The sequence below is a fragment of the Trichosurus vulpecula genome, chromosome 6 (genome assembly GCF_011100635.1).
Source record: "Trichosurus vulpecula isolate mTriVul1 chromosome 6, mTriVul1.pri, whole genome shotgun sequence".
Lineage (NCBI taxonomy): Eukaryota > Metazoa > Chordata > Mammalia > Diprotodontia > Phalangeridae > Trichosurus > Trichosurus vulpecula.
In genome coordinates, this window is record NC_050578.1 from 237,965,723 (window position 1) to 237,989,711 (window position 23,989).

The following is a 23,989-nucleotide window of genomic DNA, read 5'->3' on the forward strand; positions in this document are numbered from 1 at the left end:
GGTCACTCAAGACAGGTTTGTACCTTCACTCTACAAATTCAGGTTCAATTGAAAACTTCGTTCAATTCCTTTCATCTTTTTTTTCAGGGCTAATTACAACCGCCTTATGAAATATAAATTGTTAAGTGACTTAGTCAGTGTATGATGGCAGATATTTGTTTGTGTTTTGGGGATACCAAGTTGAATACTGATCTGTGATTCTGGTCAATTCATGAGTTTAAAAAAGATTTTAAAATAAGGGAAGCAATCAAGCTTTGTCTTTGTTTTCAAGCAAGCACTTACCTTTCAGTTCTATAGGGTGTCTGCCAACAGGTACTGAATGAGAGACTCCCGTTCTCTCCCAGGAATGTACCAGAGAATCCAAATTAGGTGCAGCTGTCTCTAGCCATGTGATGGAAGCATCCAAGGAACCCAACTGACCTGCTTTTCAGCTGTCAGACACACCAAACCACTAGCACTCAAATAAAAAACCTGCACCTTAGAATTCTGGGAAGGCAGATGATTATCTCTCTCTCCCTCCCTCTCTCTCCCTCTCCCTTTCTCTCTCTCTCTCTCTCTCTCTCTCTCTCTCTCTCTCTCTCTCTCTCTCTCTCTCTCAACTTTACCTAAACAAGGGATATCCAATTATTGTCTAATGTTTTGAGATAGGTCATGAATGCAGGACCAGGAGTTTGGGAATCCAACCCAGTTCAATGCATGTCTTAGAAATTCTGGACATGCTCTAAGGCGTGGAGGGGGAGGGCAGGATTCTCCCTATTTCCTCTATCTCTGTCTCTATCTCTTTAGTCTCTCTCATTGGAATCAGAGGATGTGAGTTCAAATTCTGATTCTGCAACTAACTGACTACCTGTGTTAATTTGGACAAATCCCTTTACTTCTGTGGGCTTCAGTGCCCTCATCTGTAAAATGGAAATGATTGAACTAAATGATTGTTTAAGGCCCTTTCTAGCCCCAAATCCATGATCTGAGGGGGGGAAATGTTTGTCTTCAGAATAGTCAATTATTTGATGAATCCACCCTAACTTGGTTTTGTTATTTTCAAAATGGTCTTTGTATGTGTATCTAGGGCATGGTATATGATAAAGTGCTCAGTGCCTTGCCCATTGTAGACATTCAATTAAAATCTGTTGAATTGATTTTTTTAACATGAGAATTCTCTAATATGGTTGGTTGAGTCCCATGGGCTTAGTGTCATTTGCATGGATAATCTTATTTAAAAAGGCAATAATAATGTTTTCCATAATTAAGTATGATGATAAGCCTAAAGATATAGAGATATATTATGCTTATATAAAGATATATAAGCATAAAAGTTAAAAATAAAAGGTATGCATAAAATGAGATAAGTCTATACAGGACTGTGCATAAAAATTAAACATTATACACATATATTATTATATAATATATACATATCACATAAAATTAATATTATATGATATAAAATATAATGCTTCTATATAATGCTTATATACATAAGCATTATATATGTGTGTATGTATATACATATATATACATATATATATACATATATACACATATATACATATACATATACAATATCATAATAGCTAATATAGCATTTTGTATCTTATATTTATACCATATTCTTATATTTATATATTATAATAGTTAACATATTACATCTGATAGTCTTATATTCATATTGCATCCTATGTTATATTTATATGATAATATATTATGTGATAGTACTGTATGATTGTAACATAGGAATATTAGCTATTAACAGGGCATCTAGGTATCACAATGGATAGAGCACCAGGCCTGGAGTCAGGAAGACCTGAGTTCAAATCTGCTTAGGCACTTACTAGCTGTGTGAACCTGTGCAAGCCATTTAACCCTGTTGGCCTCAGTTTCCTCCTCTGCAAAATGATCTGGATCTGAGGAATGTGTGTGACATTGACTTAGTAAGTTGTAAAAAAAAAAAAAAAAAGTTAACATTGCCTTTGGCAAGATGATTTTTTTTTCACATCATTGACAATGCCTGACCAGTTCTTCTGGTGATTAACATAATAGCCAGATCAAAAAGGAATGGTATTAATAATAATTGCAGTTGCCGTTCAGTCATTTCAGTCACGTCCGACTCTCCATGGCCCCATTTGGAGTTTTCCTTACAAAGATTCTGAAGTGATTTGCTATTTCCTTCTCCAGCTCATTTTACAGAGGAGGAAACTGAGTCAAATGGGGTAAGTGACTTGCCCAGGGTCATACAATCTGGATTTGGATACAGCTCTTCCTGAGTCCAGGCCCTGCATCAATCCATTGTGTGACCTAGCTGATGATAATAATTGCATTTGTACAGTGCTTTCAGGTTTACAAAGCACTTTATCTCTTTTGGTAATATAGAATCAGAGGCCTTTACAGCTCAGAAGTCATATTATCCAAACTCATCTTTTTGCGAAGAACTTAAGCAACTTACCCAAAATCACACAGATCTCTTACACCAAGCTCAACAGTGTCTAGTATACCAAGTTTCCTATCTGTGTATGCTTGCGTCTCCTTTTCTGTGGACAGACTATTATTGTTATAGGAATGTAGATTTCGATCGAAAAGGGATATTAGAAGCTGTTGGGTTAAACTCTCTCATTTTACAGATGAAAAAACTGAGGCCCAGGGAGCTGAAATAATTGGTCTAAGGTCCTGAAGATACTAAGCAAGCATCAGAGGTGGGCCTGCTTTAAGTCAAGTGTGCTTAACCTGGGGTCCATGAACCTTTAAGAAAACAACTCCATTAGCAGTATTTTAATACACTTGATTTGATTTGTAATCCTCTCTTTCATAATTTATTTATTACATTTATTATTTATTATATTTAAATTATGTACATTTCATTATCTACATGTAAAAGCAACATTCCGAGGAGCCCATAGATTTCATCTGATTGCCAAAGATGGCCAGAATGTAAAAAGTCTAAGCCTCCTGCCAACTCATTTAGTTTGCCAGAAAAACTTTCTGTCACTTGCCTACAACTTTATGGACAAGTCAGATATTTATCATTTGACCTTTGGTGAATTCCAGTGTCTGTGCTCTCTTTTAAGTGGAGGATGTAAGTTTAGCATGAAGTGGGTAATACCATATGGACACTCAGATACAAGTCATCAGGGGCGGGGGTGGGGGGAGCGTAGTATTCAGAGAACTCCTGAATCATCATTTACCTGTCTGTTGATAGACAGAAACAGAGGAGAAGAGGCAGACAGCCTGGTGTGATGGAAACAATATTGAATTTGAACACAGAGTTCATGAGCGACCTTGGAGAAATGATTTAATCTCCCTTCAACATGACAGATTTGAACCAGATGACCTTTGATTTCTAAAATTTAATGAATCTAAATTTCCATTTCTTTCTGCCTTGACAATCATGTTCATGGTCTCCTAGGCATTTGAATCAATTTATGAAATTTGACCTTTGCTAGAATTTAATGCATCTTCTGTAAACCCACTTGGTTATGGTGACTACAGTAGCCTTGCCCATTTATATAACAAATTCTCTGAGGTGACTTAGAAAGAAAAGAACTAAGATTCAGGCAGTCATGTACCAGCTGTAGCAAATTCCATTCCTGGACTCTTGATTCTTAAGAAAAGCTCAAGCCAAGTAGAATAACTCACAAGACAATTCCTGGGCATGCCAATCAGAAGTGGCAAGTTCCCAGTGGTGACACATTCTGCACTCTTTACCTGGCAATCTCCTACTACATTACACCCATTTGTTAAGATTCATCATGGCCCTAGGAAACGTGAAGAACTAACTATGTTGGGTTTTTTTGTTTTTTGTTTTTTTCCCGGAGCCCCTGAGCTCACAAGGTCTTCCAATGAATGCATCACTGGTGGAAATAGAGTCCATGCTAGGAAGACCTGGAATAGAGAAGATTACAGTTCATTGTGTGACCCTGGGCAAGTCACTTTAATGCTGTTTGCATCAGCTTCCTCATCTGTACCTACCAATCAGAGTTGTGAGGGCCAAATGAGATAGTAATTGTATGGTGTTTAGCACATCCTGCCACATAGTAAGCACTGTATAAATGTTATTAATTTTTATTATTGATGACCTTTATCTCAGTGCTTACAATGTACCAAACACCTGATCCTAGAGTTGTAGATTGCACCTAAAAGATTACATTAGCATTAGAATTCATTGATCCAGCTTCTGGGCTTTAACTTGTTGATAAAATTGTAGGTAACTGAGCAAAGCATGTATGGGATATTAAATACCTGAAGGTGATTGAGTCATAGAAAGTTGAGGGCGGAAGGCCATCTAATCCAATGACCTTTCTTCTTTAGAGAAGAAAGCCTAGGCTTGAAAAAGTGAAAAACATTTGTTCACACCCAAGCAGAGAGTAAGAAACTAGACCAAGATGAAAACCTGGATCTCCTGATAGCACATGAGCTAGAGGCCAAAATGTTGTCATAAGAATCACCTTTCCCTCTCTCTCTCATCAGATAATTGAGAAAACCAAATTTTCCTCAAGTAGCGTGTCCTCTGCTCACTCACTGAACTACCCCTGGGCTCACCTGTAAATTGAGGGAGTTGGACAAAATGACCTCTGAGCTCCTCACCTACTCTGCATCAGTGAGATTTTAAAGAATGTTTTTCTCCTTCTAGTTCTTCCCATTTGAGCCCCACATGCTAAGAATATTAATGATAGGGGGGGAAAGCATAAGTATAAGACATGGCCTCTCAATGAATATTATTTTAGTATAGGGATTCTTAATGGGGTTTGTGAACTTTAAAAATGTGGTTATAATGATGGCTGTATTTCTATATTAGTGGTTTCCTTTATAATCCAAAGTATTTTATTTCATGAATTTTTAAGAAGTATTTGAGAAGACATCTGTAGATTTTATTGGACTTCATTCGTAAAGGGACCATGACACACAAAAAAGGTTGAAAAGCCCTATTTGTTATTGTACCTCACTAAAAATCCACAATCAATCCAACAACAGTCCCTTGCTCTTTTTTTTTTCTTTTCTTAACTATGTTCCTTTTGAAAGATTGGACTTGTGATTTATCCATATGGGGACCTCCTAAAAAGGGAATTCATTAACAACAGATAATTTGCTCTGTAACTGGGGCATGTAGAGGTAAGGTGACTTACCTAGAGTCATTTAGTGAGTTTGTGGAAGAGGTGAGACCCTAACCTGAGTTCAGATCCTCCTAAGTCTCAGGCTAGTTCTCTAACCACTGGGCTACCTGTGTCATCAGTTCCCAGTCTTTTGTTTTTGTTTTTTCATTTTGTTTTAAGAAAGGAATGATATTTCTTCCTTTTTGCTTCACTACATTATTCTATTTTCCTTCAGTTGATCATAACTAATACCTCAACAATCCATGATTCCATTAATGTTCTTAATTCCTACCCCCTTTGTTAGACTGAAGTCCCTTCTTATCTGTGCAATTCTTGCTATCCCTTTTCATAAATTTTCTAGAGAGGGTTCAACCCTAGTGTGGAAAATTTTCTCCTCACGCTTTTCATATCTTGAGATAATCATGCACTAGAAGTGATATTCAGCTATCCTCCTCATTGCCCACCACCTTTTTTTCTTGGTCAAATAATACTAATAATATCATTCACATATTGCTTTAAGATTTGCAACGTGATTTACAAACTTTATCTTACTTTATCTGCCTAACAACCCAGCAAGGTAGATGCTATTTTTAACCCCACATGAGGAAACTGAGGCAAGTAGATCTAATGTGGCATGCCCAGAGTCACACAGCTAGTAAGTGGCTCAGGCTGGATTTGAACTCAAGTCTTCCTGACTCCAGACCTAATACTCTATTATCCACTGTGACACCTAGCTGCCTTTTAGGTTATTTCTCCTGCACAAGTCACCATTGGTAAAATATAGTCCTCTATCTAACCTGACCACAAGTCTTTCCATTGTCCTTTGCATTCTTTGTAATTTTGGTTTCATTCGAAAACCATTCGTTAAACACCAGCAATGGATAGGACATTCTGCTAGGTACTAGGGATGCTGAGATACAAATGTCAGCCATCTCTGATGTCAAAAAATGTCTTGTGTAGTATGCAGCCATAGCCTGTACCTTAATTGTTGGTGTTAGTTTTTTCCATGCAAGACAATTTGAGGAGGAACAGAGGACTCACCACTGAAAGGCTAGGAGAAGGGTGTGCCTGCGCTTGAGCAGAGTTTTCTAGGAAGATAAGGGATTCTGAAATGCAAGATGAGTAGGATAATGCGTTCCAGGCATAGGAGCGGCCAGTGCAAAATAGGAGGTGGGAGGTGGAATTTTAAGCTTGGGGAGCAGCTACTAGTGCCTCTAGGCAGACTTTTGAGTGCACAGATGGGAGTGATATGAAATAAGGTTTGAAAAGTCAGTCAGAACAAAATTGTGAAGAATGTTAAAGCTTGTAGCTTGTATTTTATACTGAAAGCAGTAGGGAACCACAGAATGTTTTTGAGCAGGGGTAGTGTCATATTCAGATTTATACCTTAGGATGATGAATTAGGTAGTGGTATGGAAGATGTTTTAGAAAAGAGAGAAGGTGGACAGAGAGGAGAAATAAGAGAATAGAATCCACATCATAAGAAGGACTGTGTCTTTCTAAGAGACTGGAACAAACAAAGGAGAAGAGCAGATGCCTTCAACCCTCTCAGTCAAGTAGAAGGTGGGGTCATCTGCTATGTGGGAGTTCTGTAGATAGCATGAAAGATTGGCAACATGGGACAGTGGAAAGAGTTTTGAAGCTAGGCTGGAAAATTTGGATTGAAATCCCAGTTCTGCTACAGGATACCTGTGTATCTTTGGCCTAGTAGCTTGCAATCTCTGGTCTTCAATTCCTCCTCTATGAAAATGAAAGGGTTGAACTTAATGGCCATTAACCTAGGAAGGATCCTTTGATTCAAGGGGGAACAAATGGATTTGAAGCAAACACTAGGCAGGATATGATAGAGATTAAATGAGAGGAGGCATAAACAGAGTGCCAAGGAGAAGTGAAGAGGAGATAGACCTTAAATTTGTAGTGGACTCAACCAGCATGGTTGCGGGATTCCTCAAGCAGCCCTTAGCAGCTTAGTGGTAGAAGTAGAAGCACAGAAGACAAATAGGGAGTTTGAACCAGCCTTGATGTCTTACAAGATGCAAACCATGGAGGGATAATGGGGCAGTGGATTCAAGGAAAGGACACGGTGCATAACTGAACCAGTTAACTCTTGGGTCTGGTCTCTGAAGGAAAGGAAGCTAGTTCATACAAGAATAGGAAAACATAGACAAGAAAAAGGAGATATTTTTCTGAGATTATACTTTTCCAGGACCTGCAACCATGTAGTAACCTTAGAAGAACATTGATGGAAATGTCTCTCCCATTGATCCATTTATAGACACTGTGATGTTATTTGTGTATGTGTTCCTTCCATTAGCATTGACTACAACCCCTCCATGCCTTAGCCTATGGTCTTCCTAAATTGTTGTAACCAAAAAACAAATCAACAAACAAAATTGCCAAGCTTCTGGTTACAAATGTCTTCAAACTCAGGTTGTCCTCATGGTGATACCTCCATCTTCCATAGGATCTCTTGATAACCTACTGGGTAGTCCTTCTGAACACTCACTGCTTTCTAGAGGTGTCCTTGAAGCAGCTGGGGGACATCATAGTCCATAGAGTGTTGGGCATGGAGTCAAGAAGACCTACATTCAAATCTAGCCTCACATACTTACTAGCCATGTGACCTAGGCAAGTTATTTAATTGCTGTCTGCCTCCATTTCCCTAACTTTTAAAAGGGGATAATAATAACTCCTACTTTCCAAGGTTGTGATGAGCATCAAATGTGACAACATACAGTTCCTGCCTGGCACATAGTAGGCACTTTAAAAAAAATTCTTCTTTCCTTCCTTCCTTCATTTCTGATAAGACACCCACAGCAGTTCTTCATTCATTTCAAGTGAACTCTTTTATAGATTGTCAACACTTGCTTGTTAAGACCTATCAGCGGGACTTGACCATTGATTGGTTATAACTTGCATTTTGTGTGTTTATTTGGAAAATAGTGTGATCAGTATGACTTTAACTCTGTTACACAACAGATGGAACACGTATGAATGGTTTTTCAGAATTTTCTTCTCTTCTTTCCTTAGGCTTCCACCACCCCCTTACTTTTATTCAACACCCCCCAATTACACCTTAGGTTACTACCATCCCCTAGATTTTCCAGAGCCCTTCTAGGGGGTGGTATCGCCCACTTTGGAAACCTAAGCTTGTGGTTCTCTCTTCTGTGGCTTCCTCTGGGGTTTGGGGGGAGGGGATGTTGGCCTTCCTAGAAATCTCAAAAGTTACCTGAATTATGTGAACCCTCTCTGCCTTTAACAATTTTGTTCACTGGAACAAAGGCTAATATATCTGGGGCCTTGAGGACCTCCAGAACAAAGTAAATCCATGTCTTACTGAGGGACCTGAGACCTCCTTAAAAGACAGTTAATTAGAAAGGGAGGAAAAGCATTGTAGATGACATGGGATAGTAGCTGCACATGCCTACTCCTGGCTGATTTGATCGGTTTGCTTGGAATTACCTGGTTAACCTTTTTGATGGCGGCCCTCTAATTGTTCCATTCATATTTGTATCTCCTTTCCAAAAACATTATAAGTTCCTTGATAATAAATAATCACAATAATAGCATTTATATAGTGTTTTAATGTTTAAAAAGCATTTTCCATATGTTATCTCAATTGACCCTTACAATAACCCTGGAAAGTAGGTACTATAATTAGCCCCATTCTGTAGATGAGGAGATTCAGGCTGAGAGAGGTTAACTAACTTGATTAGGATCTCACCAATAGTAAGTGTCCAAAGCAAGATCTGGACTCGGGTCTTCCTGTCTCCTAGTCAGTGCTCAACCAGAGGGAAGTGATCACTTAATAGACTGCATTTGTCTTTCCTAAAGTTCCTATCACAATTCTGCTCATACTAATGAACTGAATTGGTAGGTGAAAGTAAAAATCTTCCTATCTAGGAGGTAAAAGGAGAGCAAAGAACTGTTTAGAGAGTTGTCCAAGTTGGAAAAGGCAAATTATCACATAAGGGAGAACAGAAGCAACATCAGGGTAATTGCATGCAAAAAAAAATCAGAGGAATACCATGTAGAGGTATTAAAAGTGATTTTGTCAGGGGGTAGCTAGGTGGCACAGTGAGTAGAGCGCCAGGCCTGGAGTCAGGAGGACCTGAGTTCAAATCTAGCCTCAGACATTTGATATAAGTACTAGCTGTCTGACCTTGGGCAAGTCACTTAACCCCAACTGCCCTACCCCCAAAAAAGTTATTTTATCTATTAAACATATGCCACTAAGACTGTTTGGTGGTATCATTTTATGTCACAGTTGATGGAGAAACTCTGAGTTCAAGTATCACTTCTGACATGTATGAGTTATGTGACCTTGGGCATCTCAGTGCTCTGGGCTTAGACTATGAGTTAAAGAGAAGGCATCAACCTAAATTGGCAGTGAGCATCTCTTCATCTGGGAATTTCCTATCTCTATGATCCAATCAATTTCCTTTCCCTCATTTGCCTTTTCCCCTTGTGCTTTACATTTCCTAAGCATGATAATGTAACCTGTGCCAAATGAAATCGCATAGAGAAGACACTGGCCACTTGAAGTGACATCAGAAGATAACAGGCCCTTTTCCCAAAGGGGTTAATGCTACAAGTGTCAAGAGAGAATGAACCCCATGTCTGGAAATACTGTTCTTCATTCATGAAGGAAAGAAGTAATTGTGTGACGTGTTGTTCACTGATACAGACTGACAACACTGGTGGGGGCCTAGATCAACAGGGACAGGAAAGTAGCCATTTTTCTCAAAAAGATAGCAAAGTTGAAATTGCCTTGAATTTGAGTTGGGCTATTTGGGTTTGAGTCCACAGTCTCTACTATTTGTACCACCCCAGTACAAGACTCAAGGAGTTGATGTGATGGAGGTTGCCTCTAAGAACCTGTCATTTCAACATCATAGTAGGACCTCCATTTCAAAGTCAGCTGAGAAGCAAAAAGGCTCCTCAGTAGTGGAAAGGAAACTGGAACCGTACCTCCTAAATTAGAAGGCCTGGGTTCAAATCCCACTTCGGATACTTACCAGCTGTGTGACCCTATAGAATCCACTTAACATCTCTGTGCCTCAGTTTACTCTTATGTAAAATGAGGGATTGAGTGGCCTCTGAAGTGTCTTTCACCTCTAAATGTAAATCCCTTATAGGAAGCTGCACCTAGCCAAACGAAATTTCAGGATGTCAAAGAGCTGACCAACATCTTTCCTCCACTGAAAGTTTTCATGATAGGGGTTAAAGAGAACCCTTAGGGGAGAAATGTGTTAAATGCAGTCTCTCATCACAGCTGGACAGACCTGGAGAAGAGGGCAATAGAGAAAATAACCAGGGTAGCCCTCGGTACTTCTCAGCTGATAAAACTTTATGACAAGGATCTATAGAAAGAGGGGAGATTGTTGGCTAAGGTAACACTGAGATTAACCATAACAGCAGGTTCCTGCCCAGACCAGCCACCTTAGCCACCTGTGCCTCAGCAGATGCCCCTAGGTCAGATGCATGAAACCAAGAAGGGTTTGCCTTCTCCTAGAGAAAGGGAAAGGCCTTGGAAAGAAGATACTGCCAGGTACCTGGCACATTGTAGGAGTGGCAATGTAGGTGTCTCTATTTCCATGGGAACATTCTCTCCTTTGCTGTCACCCCTCCTGGTGGGAAAGGAAGTGATAGGTTACCATTTCATAAGGTCATTGGGTATGGAGATTCTTTTAAGAATGCAGCTTCTTGGGATTGGGTAAAAAGTAATGAAGTTGGAGTTAGCCATAGTGCAAAGCAGGGGAGGTGAGTGGTTATGAATTTAACAAGAGCATATAAAGTGAGAGGCTATATTTTCCTTGAGAGAGAGTGAGCGTGAGTGAGTGTGTGTGTCTGTGTGCATGTGCGCGTGTGTGTGTGTGTGTGCGTGTGCGTGTAGGGGTTGAGGTGTTTATCTTGGCCAGAATTTCTGACATAGCCCTCCCCAGGCTAGTAGCAGTTCAGTAGTCCTTATTTGAACCATAGAAGTCAGAGGTTTCTTTCATTCACTGTATATCTGAACAAGACTGCCCTGACCGAGCCATTGAGGAAGACTAGACAACCACACACTTAATAGTTGGCTGACCTTGAGCAAATTGCTTCATCTTTAAAATGAGGGCATTAATACTTGCTGCTAGCTTTCTAGGTTGTTGGGAAGATCAAATGGGATCATTTATATTGAGCATTTTCCAAATATGAAGGGCTATAGTAATTTAAAGTTCTATGGTCACGTAATCTATATGCTTATCTCTCACCTTTAGCAAATACCATTGCGATGATACTTTGATATTCCACTGGCAGAACCGAGCTAGTTTTTGAACTGACATTGGTATTCATTAGAGCCCTTAGTGGGATGAGGTTACTAAATTAGCCTGACTATGCATGAATCATAAGGAAAGAAGAAAGTGAAAGTTAGGTGTATACCTTTAGACTTTGGAAAGAGATCATGTGGGTGAAAGAAAACATAGAAACAATATGGCTGTGAAATTGAGTTCTCTACTTGGAGCTCTTTGTAAACCCCACAAGCTCAAGGCAAAGGAGAAGACTTGGTGTTATTTAATACATTTGGGGGTGTGAGTTTCACTTGGCCTTCTACAATCTTAAAGAGAGCATAGGTAATAAACAAGACAAATCTCAAATCTCAGTACCAAGGACAGTTCAGTCTAATAATTTCAGAGGGATATGAAACTAAACACTGAAGTTTTATAGAAATGAATGTCAATGGATCTGTGAGCTCATAAGGTCATAGGTTTAAAGTGAAGCTTAGAAGCCTTCTAGTTCAACCCACTTATTTTACAGATAAGGAAACTAAGACCCAAGGAGGTCAAGTGACTAAATAGGTAGTAAGTTTCAGAGTTGGGATTTGAACCTAGGTCATTTGACTCTAAAGTCAGGACTCTTTTACTAAGTAGCCCTCCCAGTAGTATAGATCTCATCCTATCCACACCTTTTTATCCTGATTCTTATCTTTACATTTTCCTGGGTATTCTCTCACTCTCTCTCTTTTAATTTTGGGTATTAGCCTGTGATCCATTTTGTGTAGGGAACTCCCATTTCAGAAACTCCTTATACCAATGCAAATTGACAACTGCTGTCACTGAAAGGTTAAAGGATTGTCTGGGGCCATATAACCAATATGTGTGAGCAGTAGAACATGAAGCCAAGTGTCCCAGACTTTGAGAACAGCTTCTCTATTCGTTATGCCATGCTTCCTCTCAAATTTCCGTACTTGGTGGAAACACAAAAATATAAATACATAAAATATAAATTTATGTGTGTGTGTGTGTGTATACCAATATATATATACATATATATATATATATATATATATATATATATATCAGTAGTAGTATGGCATATTAGAGAGCCTTCTGAACTCTACACATAGGTTCAAATTCTACCTCCCCCTGCCCCCCCACCCACACACACACTAGCTAATGAGACTTTGATCAAGTTATGTGCCTACTTTTTCCCTAAGGTTATTTCTAGTTTACCCTCTATATATCTCATTTGTACACAGTTTTTTGGATATCTTCTCTGTCATTAAACTGCAGATTCCTTGAGGGCAGAAACTGTTTCCACCTCTCTTTGTATCCCCATTACTTAGCACATGATAGGTGCCTTAACAAAGGTTTGTTGATTTAACTTGACCTGCTTCTCTGAATCTGTTTCCTCATCTATAAAATGAGGTTAATGATAGCACTGTTCATATAGGGTTGTTCAGAGAACCAAGTAGGATAGTGCATGTACATCATTTTACAAACCTTTAAGCACTAATTATAAGCCATTATTATAATTAAATGCTGTTTGAGGGTGGGCGTAGAGTTGGAAGGAATTCAGTGCTCTTAGATTTAGTAAGACAAACATATATCTGCTAAGGATTCTCAAATGTGGCATCCAGGGTCAAGGAGATATTAATCTATCCATTAACCCTAATCCATCCATTGACCCTTAACCCAACCATTAACCCTAATACTCATCCCAACTACTAAAATGATCTACTATTTCTTACTGACTAAGGAGTTAACCCTGAAATTACCTCATTTGAACTAATGGAGAATAAAGTAGGCAGAAGTGAGAAAACATTGCATATGAGAGCTACAACAATGGAAACAGAAAGCGTAACAATAATGATAAAAATTAAACCAAACCCTGTGTAATTGAATTGATTAAGTATGTTCCTGAGGAAGAGATGGGAAAATGCACCTCCGTGTCTTCTCTGAAGACAACGTAAAATATGGCACGTACTCAAACTTCAAGTTTTCCTAAAGTACAGGTCAGGTCATGTCACCCCACACTCAACTCCCGTGCCTCCCTTTTGCCTGAAGGATAAAATGCAAAATACTCTATTTGGCATTCAAAGCCCTTCATAGCCTGGCCCCCTCCTACATTTCCAGGCTGCTTACACCTTACTTCCTGACAGGTACTCCACTTAGTAATGCTTGCCTCCTAGCTGTTCCACACACTGCACACTCCATCTGTTGGCTCCAGGAATTTATTTTAAGGCTGTCCTTCATGCCTGGAATGCTCTCCTTACTCTACTCTGACTACTGACCTCCCTGGGTTCCTTCCCATGCCCACTAAATCTTACCTTCTGCAGGAACTTCACCAGCCTCTCTTAATTCTAGTGCCTTCTCTCTTTTAATTTCCTATTTAGCCCTCATATCCTTGCTTTGTATATATTTGTTTGTATATTGTCTCCACCAGTAGATTGTGAGCCCCTTAAAGGCAAGGACTGTCTTTTGCCTCTTTTTGTATTCCTAGCACTTGGCAGAGTGCCTGACATATAGCAGGTGCTTAATCAATGTTTATTGATTGATTATCTGATGTATTGGTTTGGCAGAATTGCTTTTTTTATTCTTTGTGACAAGTGGTATCTTACTGTGTGGAGGAGTAATAAGGAATCAATTAGAAAATGAAGGTAATGTGAAAACAAAAGTTATTAAAATTAAAAATGAACACACCTCCAAAGGGGCGGGGCAACTAAAATTGTACTGTAAATATTCTCCTGGAATAAATTCAAAGAGCTCCCCAATTCATTGCTAGAATCCCTTCAACAATGATCCCACTTCTGTCTTGTGAAAGGGAAGATTGCAACACCATGTGGGGGAAGCACATTGTGCTTGAGAATGTTATTAAAAATAAATCTAAGAAGCCGAGTGAAAGACTTAGTAGCACTTGGACCCCCTCCAAATTGGCAGTCTCAGAGTTGCAGTTCCTGATAAACAGTGATTCAAGCTCCAGCTCATTTTAAGAAACTTCAAGTTTTCATCTTCAGTAATGAAACAAGTACTTTTGATTCTCTCTCAGGCCCCACCTTCAGAACAGTCTTTTCTTGACTTGTTCTATCAATTTCTATTTGTTTGTTGTTGTTATATTTTGTTTTTTAGATTTGGGGTTGTATAGTGGAAAGAACCCAGGGCTGGGAATTGAAAGATTAACATCCTGATCCCAGCCCCACCACCAATACAACTGCACAGTTTGGGGCAAGATGGTCCACTTCCATCTCTTGTGTCTCAGTTTCTATATCTGCAAAATGAAGACCCTTACAATCTTTGTGTTCTATGATCCTAGAAATTTTTGAGTCCAATCATCATTTTAGGGTTGGAAAGGACTTTTGAGGTCACCTAGAGTCCAACTCCCTCATTTTATACACTAGGAAATGAGACCCAGAAAGGATAAGGAAATTGCCTGAGGTCACAAAGGTAGACAGGAGGGGATTCAGGTTTTAAACCCAGGTCCTCTGATTCCAAAGATAACATATTTTCCCATACACCAATTAGAAAGATATTGGTATATTTATTTTGGACTAAAAGTGATTCCTTGAGGCAGGGAGATGGGGTAGATACAGCACTGGGGCGGAATCAGGGACACATGGGTTTAAATACCACCTCTAACACCTGCTGGCTACATGACTGTGCTAGTCATTTCACAACACTGTGACTTTAAGACTTATCTGCTAAATCAAAAAATAATTGGTATCTTTCTTAGCTCCAGGTAGTTCTAAAACTGATGGAATCACAGAAGCTTGGCATATTCTGTTAAAAGCTGATTCTAAATTGCAAGGAAGCCTCAATATGTAGAATGGTATAATGCAACTTAAGAATATTTGAAATATGTTAAGGATGGGAAGCCCAGGAAAGGTCTCCTATACTAAGGAATAAAATGGAATTGTTGGCTTTTCAGTGTTGCCTTTAAAAACCATCTACTCTATAGTACAGATGCTTAAGATGCTTTCAATTTTTTAAAAAAATATTCTATTAACCTAAGACATCCTTGGGCACTATTCTATTAGAATGTGCATCTTATTTTCTCTCTAATTTCTATTCTGGAAAGAAGAAATAAATTTCTGAGTACAAATACTTATAACAAAGTTTAATATAAGCTAGGTTAGGACTGAAACTCAGAATGGAAACTTTCCTGAAGTTATAAAAGCCTCAGAGGTACCATGAAATCACTATTGATGGAAGCTACAGGTTGAAACTGGGATTAATCCGAACCTATGGTCCTTGACTTAATTAGAATCTTTAAATAGCTGACATAGACCTTTGAGATTTGTGAAGCACTTCACATATAATTTCATTTGGGGCTCTTCACAGAACAAGTTCTATAAGTGTTGTTTATGCTTGATAGAATGTAAGCTACTTGAAGCCAGGGATTTTTTTGTTTGTTTGTTAGTTTTATATCTTTGTAGCCATAGTAAGTAGCTGATACATGCTCTTTGATTGTTTTCCATTTCAGTTTTACAAATGAGGAAACTGAGATTCATAGAGGTTAAATGATTGGTCCATGGTAACAATCATTTATGAGCATCAAAGCAGGGTCTATAAACATGTGCGCAAGAGAGAGGGAAGAGTGGATGGGGGAGAACGATGTTTCAATAGAATAGGTTTCTTTTTAAAATCTCATGTATTTTATTTTAGGCATTTAAGTATACAGTCAGACACACTGTACCTTGACTCTAACTCTCCCAGAACAAAAGACAATAACCAATAACCATTCAACAACCATTTATTAGCTATCTTTTGTGTTTAAAGTATTTAGATCCCTTATTACTCTTGCAATGACTAGACTATAACAACTTCTTTTTCTTCTTCTTCCAGTGCTTTTCAAGCAGCCTTTCTAATTTGTCTGTGCAAGGGAATTCACCATATCACTAAAGAAAAAATGTTTGCCATGTACATAAAAGATAATAAAAATAGCTAGCATTTTTATAGCACTTACTGAGTGCCAGGCACTGTGCTAAGTATTTTATTATCTGATTTGATGCTTACAACAACCCTGGGAGGTGGGTGTTATAATTATCCTTATTTTACAGATGAGGAAACTGAGGCAAACAAGTTAAGTTACTTACTCAGGGTCACACAGTAAGGATTTGAACTGCAGTCTTCATGACTCCAGGCCCAGCTCTCTGTCAACCATGCGCCACCTAATTTCAAAAGCAGCTAGCCTTTGTGAAGACCTTGCCATTTCTGAATCACATCTCAAGACTGACTTAAATGTTGCTGCTACCCCTAAAGACTAGCTTTCTTCTGGTGTTCTATTGGAGGGGAGGGGATCAAAATAGAGAGATAGGTAGGGGAAACAGAGCAGGTGGGAAGGTAGCACTCATCATTCAGTAGTTAGTGTTACTTCATTTCCTATGTCACGAGGAGGAGCATAGATTATAAAAAGAATACGTACACATTTTAAAATGCTTCAATTTAATGGGAAAATACATGATATTATTCTTAAATACTTCAAAGTTCAAATGGATTGGTGATTTTATTTGTAAGGGACTTACCTCAATGATAAATATAGCAACTTTTCCATGCCCACCCATCTTTAGGACTCTTGTCGATGTCCTCCTGGCTGGGCATTCCTCACTTTCTCCTAACAAATACATAATATTCCTAAAGAATAAACTATTTTTTACAGCTACAGTTTTCTTAGAGTTCTGGAAGAGGAGGAGGGCTGTGTTGACCTATGACTGGGACCTTATTGACTGGGAAGAGGAGGAGGTAAGCAGTGATGGAATTAAGAATTTTTGTGCCTGGGACATATTGACTTGGGAGACAGTCATGATAATAATGCAGACAACAGTCTGAACCTAGGCGGAGTCTCACCATGAACAGGGGTGGCCTGGCCAGTGCATCCACAGGAGTAGAGAGGGAAGGCGAGCACCAAAGAGGAGGTCCATGTGGACAAGACCCTGAGAAAACTCACACCCCAGGGAGGAGGGGCACTTTGAAGAGGAAGTATACCCCCTCCATGTTGGTATCCTGGGGTTAATCCCCAGTTATTTCACATAGTTATGTGTTCTGGAGATAAGACATCACAGAGAAAGGATGGCAACAGAATTAGAAAGGCATCATTGGGGATTGTTCAAACTTATGATCCTTAATGGAAAAACTTTGGCACGAATACGATATTTCTCAAGAAGTTAGTAATGAATACAAGGTTGCCATTGATGTTCATTCAGTTGTCATCTCTTCCAATTAGCAAGTGGGTGAGCTACAATAACCCAAATCACAGGTGGTCCTTATTAAGAAATCCATATGATATGGATGGCAATTGTATTTGTGGATGGAATAACAATATATTCTGTGTATTTTTCCCGTTTTACCTTTACTTATGAAAAGTTTATACGAATGAAAAGTGTCTTGATTACTTGGAGGCTGTTTTCAGAGATAGGTGATATGGTTGATAGAACACTGGGATTTGGAATCGTAACACCTGAGTTCAAATCCCTAATTGTACATTTATTAGCCGTGTGACCCTGGCCCAGTCACTTCCCTATTCTCCTCCTTAGTCGACTCATACATAAAATGGGAATAATAATTGTATTGCTTCAAAGGCTTGATATATCAAATGAAGCATAGTATATAATATGTATAAAGCACTTTTCTAACCTTACAGAGTTATATAAATATGTAAAATATATAAATATGTAAATATATAAATATTATTATCATTGTTATTGAGAAAAGACAGTGACTCCTCTTGCCAAGTTATAGGTATTTTATTTTTAAATAGAAGAAACTCTTGGCTTGCTCTTCATGGTGGCTTTTATGAAAATATTAACAGACTTCATGGCTTCTTCTCTTTCCTAGGAAAACGTTCGCCCCCAGTTTGAAAGAAAGTATGCCCAGGTGGAAAGAGTGAATCCCATCACAGGAAAACCTGAGCCTTACCAGCCCTTCATGGACAAACTCCTTCGGCTTATGATCTCCATATTAGGAATATTCTTAATGGTAGAGTAATGGCAGAACGTTAATGCTCATGGCCTTTCCCAGATGAGATATTCTAAAAGGAGAGAGAATTCTAGATCCAGGAAGAATTGCAATATTTCTGTGGGAGCAACTGATTGTGAGGCCTTGAATGTCTTATTAAATAAATATATTCATTAAATATACATTGGGTTACTGAGGGATCAGCAAGGGTGGGGGCAGGAGAGAGACTTGTAAAAGTCATAGAATTATTCTGATGACAGTGGTTATGCTGCTTATAAAGACCTCTTTGGGGACCTTCACTGTATGAATAAAGTAGAGAAATGGAAATTCCTTAAAATATATCTCTACTAATATTATGCATCTGATGTTAGCCTCTAGTCAGTAGTGATTTGAACAGAGAAAGTCCTTCGCTATGATTCATTTTAAAAATATTAAGTACCTACTGTGTTCAAGGCAGCATATTAGGTGCTAAAAATAAAAAGACAAAAATGAAAGAGCTTTGATTTGCTGTAATGTAAGCTCTTCAAGAATAAATTTTGTTTCATTCCTTCATCCCCAGAGCCTAGGTAGGTGCCTAACAAATAGTAGGCACTTACTGAATGCTTTCTCCTACTACAACAGGTGTATTGAGCCTTCTTTGTGTCAGGGATCCTTTGGTAGTCTGATGAAGACTATGGGTTTTCACATCAAATGCTTTCAAATTCATAAAACATAAAAGGAAGGAATTTATGTTGGAATACAGTTTAGCAATAATTGCAACATTAGATGGTTATCAGTTTAAATCAAATGATGATTATGGATTCTTTTTCTAAAGTATTGCATGAATTCCATATGGTTCAATTTAACTATGAAGTGTTAAACAATAATCTTCTACTACTTGAGAAAAGAGCAGAATTTATTGTGTCTCCTTCCTCGGAGAGCCTGCTTCTCTCACTGGGGACAGGTGTGTGAGACACAAGCTTGGTAGTGATTTCACTTTCTCATGTCTCCCAATCCAGATTTCTTTGGTGCTCACCACGGTCTTTGCTGTCGTGGTTTATCGTCTCGTGGCCATGGAGCACTTTGCATCTTTCAAGTGGTATTTCGTCAAAAAATACTGGCAGTTTGCCACGTCAGGGACTGGAGTCTGCATCAATTTTGTGATCATCATGTTTCTGAACGTTGTAAGCATTTGCGATTTTTTTCCCCTGTTTGGAGGAGACAAATGTTGCTGTAACTTCTATGACATAGAAGAGAGAATAGAGCCACACAGTATGTCAAGCAAATAAAACTTCACGCCGGATCTGAAGTCAGAAAGTTCTGAATTCAAATCTAGCCTCAGATAATTACTAGTGTGTGACCCTGGGCCACGTCACTTAACCAGTAACTGCCTCCATTTCTTCATCTGTTAAATGAGAGGAGTTATAACACTTACTTCCCGGGATTGTTGTGTGCTTAAAACAATATGATACTTGTAAAGTGTTTTACAAAACTTAAAGAGCCATGTGAATGCTAGTTATTGCTATTCTCATTTGCATTTATCATTATTATGGTTGGTATTAGCCGTTCACACTTCAGACCTCTCTAAGCTTCGTTTTCTTCATGTGTTAAAAATAAGGGATTTGGATGTAATCACCTCTTAGGTCCTTTAGGCTTTAGTGCCATGCTCCTGAGATGCTCTGAGTTCTTGGTGGGTAAATAACCTTGCATGATCTTCCACTTACTCCCTACGTGACTGTGGGTAAGTCATTTAACCCCTGTGAGTCTCAGGTTTCTCAGCTGTAAAGTTTGGGCTTATCGTGCCCACTCCCAATTAGTATGAGGAACAAGCAAATAGACGTGTAAACCTTGAAGGGCCCCACAAATGGAAGTTGTTGGTATTATTTTCAGATTTAAACAGATGTCCCTTCTTTCTTTAAGGGGATTAGAATCTAATAAATCACAGATGAGTCACCTAGAGAAATGAGTAATTGCTGAGTAGATCAATGATACATACAATTAAGGATATCAAATGAGATAATATGGATAAAACACTTTGTAAAATTTTAAAATATGCTATAAATACTAGCCATTACGGTGGTGATTATTAACCACGTAATGGCATACTGTTAGATAACAATAGGAGTGGAAAGATTGGGAGGGGCAGGGAAAGAAAAGGAAGGAACATTTACTAACTTCCACATTCTCCAACCATTCAACAAATCCTTCATAACAAGCACTTAATACTTATTAATAATACATTTTAATTAATCATTTCCTATGTGCCACTCATTGTGCTCAGGGCTGCAGATGCAGGAAACAAGACCCACACAATCCTTTCCCTCAAGGAGCTTACAGTTGACTAAGCAATAGGTCAAAAGGAAAAGGGGAATTATATCATATACTCTATTGAGCCAATGTAATTTGAGAGAAAAGCACCTATAGCCTAGATCAGGAACAGTTTCACAAGTCTTGTGACCCTTGAGCTGTCATTTTTTTTTTGGAGGGAGGAAGGCAGGGCAATTGGGGTTAAGTGACTTGCCCAAGGTCACACAGCTAATAAGTGTGTCAAGTGTCTGAGGCTAAATTTGAACTCAGGTCCTCCTGACTCCAGGGCTGGTGCTCCACTCATTGTGCCACCTAGCTGCTCCTTGAGCTGAGTCTTGAAGAAAGATCAAGAGAGGGAGAGAGAGGCCTAGGGAAGAAAGGCTTGCTAAGCAGAGCGGACTTGCGGTTAATCAGGCAAGAAGTGGGATTTCACCCTAATTAATAAGCAAGTTCAAGGATATGACTACAGGGCAAGCAGACCTGCTTTCATTATAATGATAGCGTGTGTATGTGTGTGTGTGTGTGTGTACGTGGACACACATACATACACTAGGTAGTATATATGTATATATACTAGTAGAGTTACAAACATATACAATAGCTACATACAGACACATATCTATCCTAGCTAGTGTATATACATATACATATGTGTGTGTGCATGTCTGTATATATGTGTGTGTTTGTATATACATGCAATAGATATATAGATACAGAGTTTTAAGATTTACAAAGTACTTTACAAATATTCTCTGCATAGATATATAGATACAGAGTTTTAAGATTTACAAAGTACTTTACAAATATTCTCTGCTCACAACAACCCTGCTATTAGTTCCACTTTTCAGGTGAGGAAACTGGTGCAGAGAGGAATGAAGTGACTTGCCCAGGGTGACACAGCTACTAAGTGTCTGAGGCTAAGATTGTAGAAACAAGACCAGATTCAGAATCGGAGGACCTGGGTTCAAATCCAGCATCCATTGCTTATTAAATCACAACTTTAAGCATATCTCTTAACTGCTCTAGACCTCAGTTTTTTCATCTGTCAAATGTGGGGATTAAACTAGATGTCCTCAAGGTCCCTGCCAGTTCTAAATATAGGATCCTGTTCACCAGAACACAAGACTTAATTGACCTTGTAGACCAAGCATTAGGTGAGATGAGCCTAAAGTGGCTTGAGAACTTGTTTACTTATTATCACATAATAGTATTATTGCCGTTCCCATTTTGCAGATAAGAATACTGAAACTCAGTGTTCTCTTCGGTCTCATAGAGACATCACTGGTTCTGGACTCAGAGTTCTTGGTTTCAAAGTCCTGCCTTTAATGCCTAACATCAGAGTAGCGTTGGACAAATCATTTAACTTCTCTAGACCTCAGTCTCCTCACCTGTAAAAGGAGCCAATCAAATGCGTGCAGAGGTTCTTAACCTCTTTTTCTATCATGGACCCCTATCATAGTGTGGCGAAGCCTATAGCTCTTTTGTAGGGATGATGTTTTTAAAGGTGTGAAATAAAATATATAAAGTTTTAAGAGAAAACATAGACGTCAGATTAAGAAACCCTGGACCAGCACAGAGGGTCTCTGAAGTCCCTGGATCCTGGCTGATTGCTTTGTCTGCTTTCCCAGACTGCCTTTTTAGGGAGTGATTTAATTTCTGTGCTACTGAATACAAATCTTTGCCCAGATAAGTCTTGAGTCCAAGGTCAGAGCCCTTGGAATGTTCAGTGCAAACTGTTGGCTCATAGACTGGGATATATGAATTACATCTGGAAAGGACGTTGGAAAACAAAACCAGCCCAGGGACTACTTTCTTTTGTGACTTCAGCTAGAACATATTTACATTTTCTAAAGCCTCTTTGGATTCCAACTTAGTGTTACTTCTGGCACTGCCTCAATCCAAAGAGGTAATTATTTACCTCTACAAAAACTGAAAAGGTTGTTTTTTTGTTTGCTTTATCCTTCCTGAAAAGCTTTGCCATATAACGGAACTAACGAGAAGATCTGGCAACAATTCTGAGTTTGCTGCTAACTCCCTGTGTGGCTTTAGGCATTTTTTTCTCTGGGTCTCACTTTTCTGATCTACAAACAGAGGTCCCTAGTTAACGGGATCACTAAGCTCCCTTCCGTTCTGGGACTTCGGATAATAGTGACATAGACTGCGGATTTCCCAGGACAGTCCCAATTCAAATCTTCTCTTCTGTCATCCCTCTAAAACAACATGTCTGCGAAATTGCAATATGTTGGACAAAAATAATAGCATGCTGATATTACAATAAAAATATGCCTAGTCTAAAAAAATTGAGTCATATAAAATGGAGAATCACAGTCTGAAGAAAATTAGTGATTTCTTATGAAAATTTGGGAATTTTAGTCTCTTATACAAACTTGGATCTAGTTAGATTGGGAGTATGGAAAGAACATTGGGATTTTAATTCAGGAGACCTAGGTTCAAATCCTGCTTTGATCCATACTAGCACCATCGACAAGTAAGGTGGCCTCACTAAGTCTCATTTCCCCAATCTATAAATGGAAATATGTGTGTGTGTGGATGTGGGTGTGTGTATATGTGTGTGTGTGTATATATATATATATATATATATATATATATATATATATATATATATATATATATATATGTATATGTATATATATGTATATGTATACACGTATATATGTATATTTATGTATTCACATTTGTATGTATGTGTGCATAGGCATATGTATTGTGCATATTTATATTTCACTCAACCTTTGTTTGCCTCAGTTTCCTCAAGTGTAAAATGGGGATAACAACACCCCCTCTCTTGTTGTGAGGATCAAATGATAAAATATTAGCAGAAAGAGCTTAGTACAGTGCCAACCTAGCATATAGTAGGCACTATATAAATGCTAGTTGCTGTTATTATTATGAATAATAAATTTATATAGGTATATATGTGTGTACATTCATGTGTATATGTTTATATGTATGTATATGCATTTGTATATATGCCTTACATGCGTATAAATAGCACACTAGACCTAGAGTCTGGAAGACCTGAGTCTGTTATGTATAGGATGCCCAATGCCTGTTAACAAGAGTAACACATTTCTACACTACTTCATACTTACATAGTATAGGACCAAATACACAATAGGACCTGTGCCTGGGATCATAAATTTGAGATCATTGAATCAGCCTCTCCGTTTTACAAATGAGGAAAACCATATTCCAAAGAAGCTAAGGCTTGATTCATTTACTACATAGCAGAGCTAGATTTGAACCCAGGTCCTTTGATACCCAATTTAGTATTCTTCATAGTACCCAGTGCTGGCCTTCTTGTAATGATAATCATAGCTATCCTTTATGTAGCACCATAAGGTTTGTTACATATTATGCATTTATTATCTTATTTAATCCTCCAAACAACCTTCA

The 23,989-nt window shown here is 38.5% G+C and overlaps 1 protein-coding gene across 1 annotated transcript in view; it reads left to right on the top strand.

The window, feature by feature from the left end:
- ANO3 (anoctamin 3) overlaps positions 1-23,989 on the top strand; it is a 270,486-nt gene that overhangs the window by 205,265 nt on the left and 41,232 nt on the right. Inside the window, exons 15-17 of the mRNA XM_036764751.1 lie at positions 16,992-17,074; positions 18,167-18,307; positions 19,285-19,449. Coding sequence (XP_036620646.1) covers positions 16,992-17,074; positions 18,167-18,307; positions 19,285-19,449 — 389 coding nt within the window. The remainder of the gene's footprint in view (positions 1-16,991; positions 17,075-18,166; positions 18,308-19,284; positions 19,450-23,989) is intronic.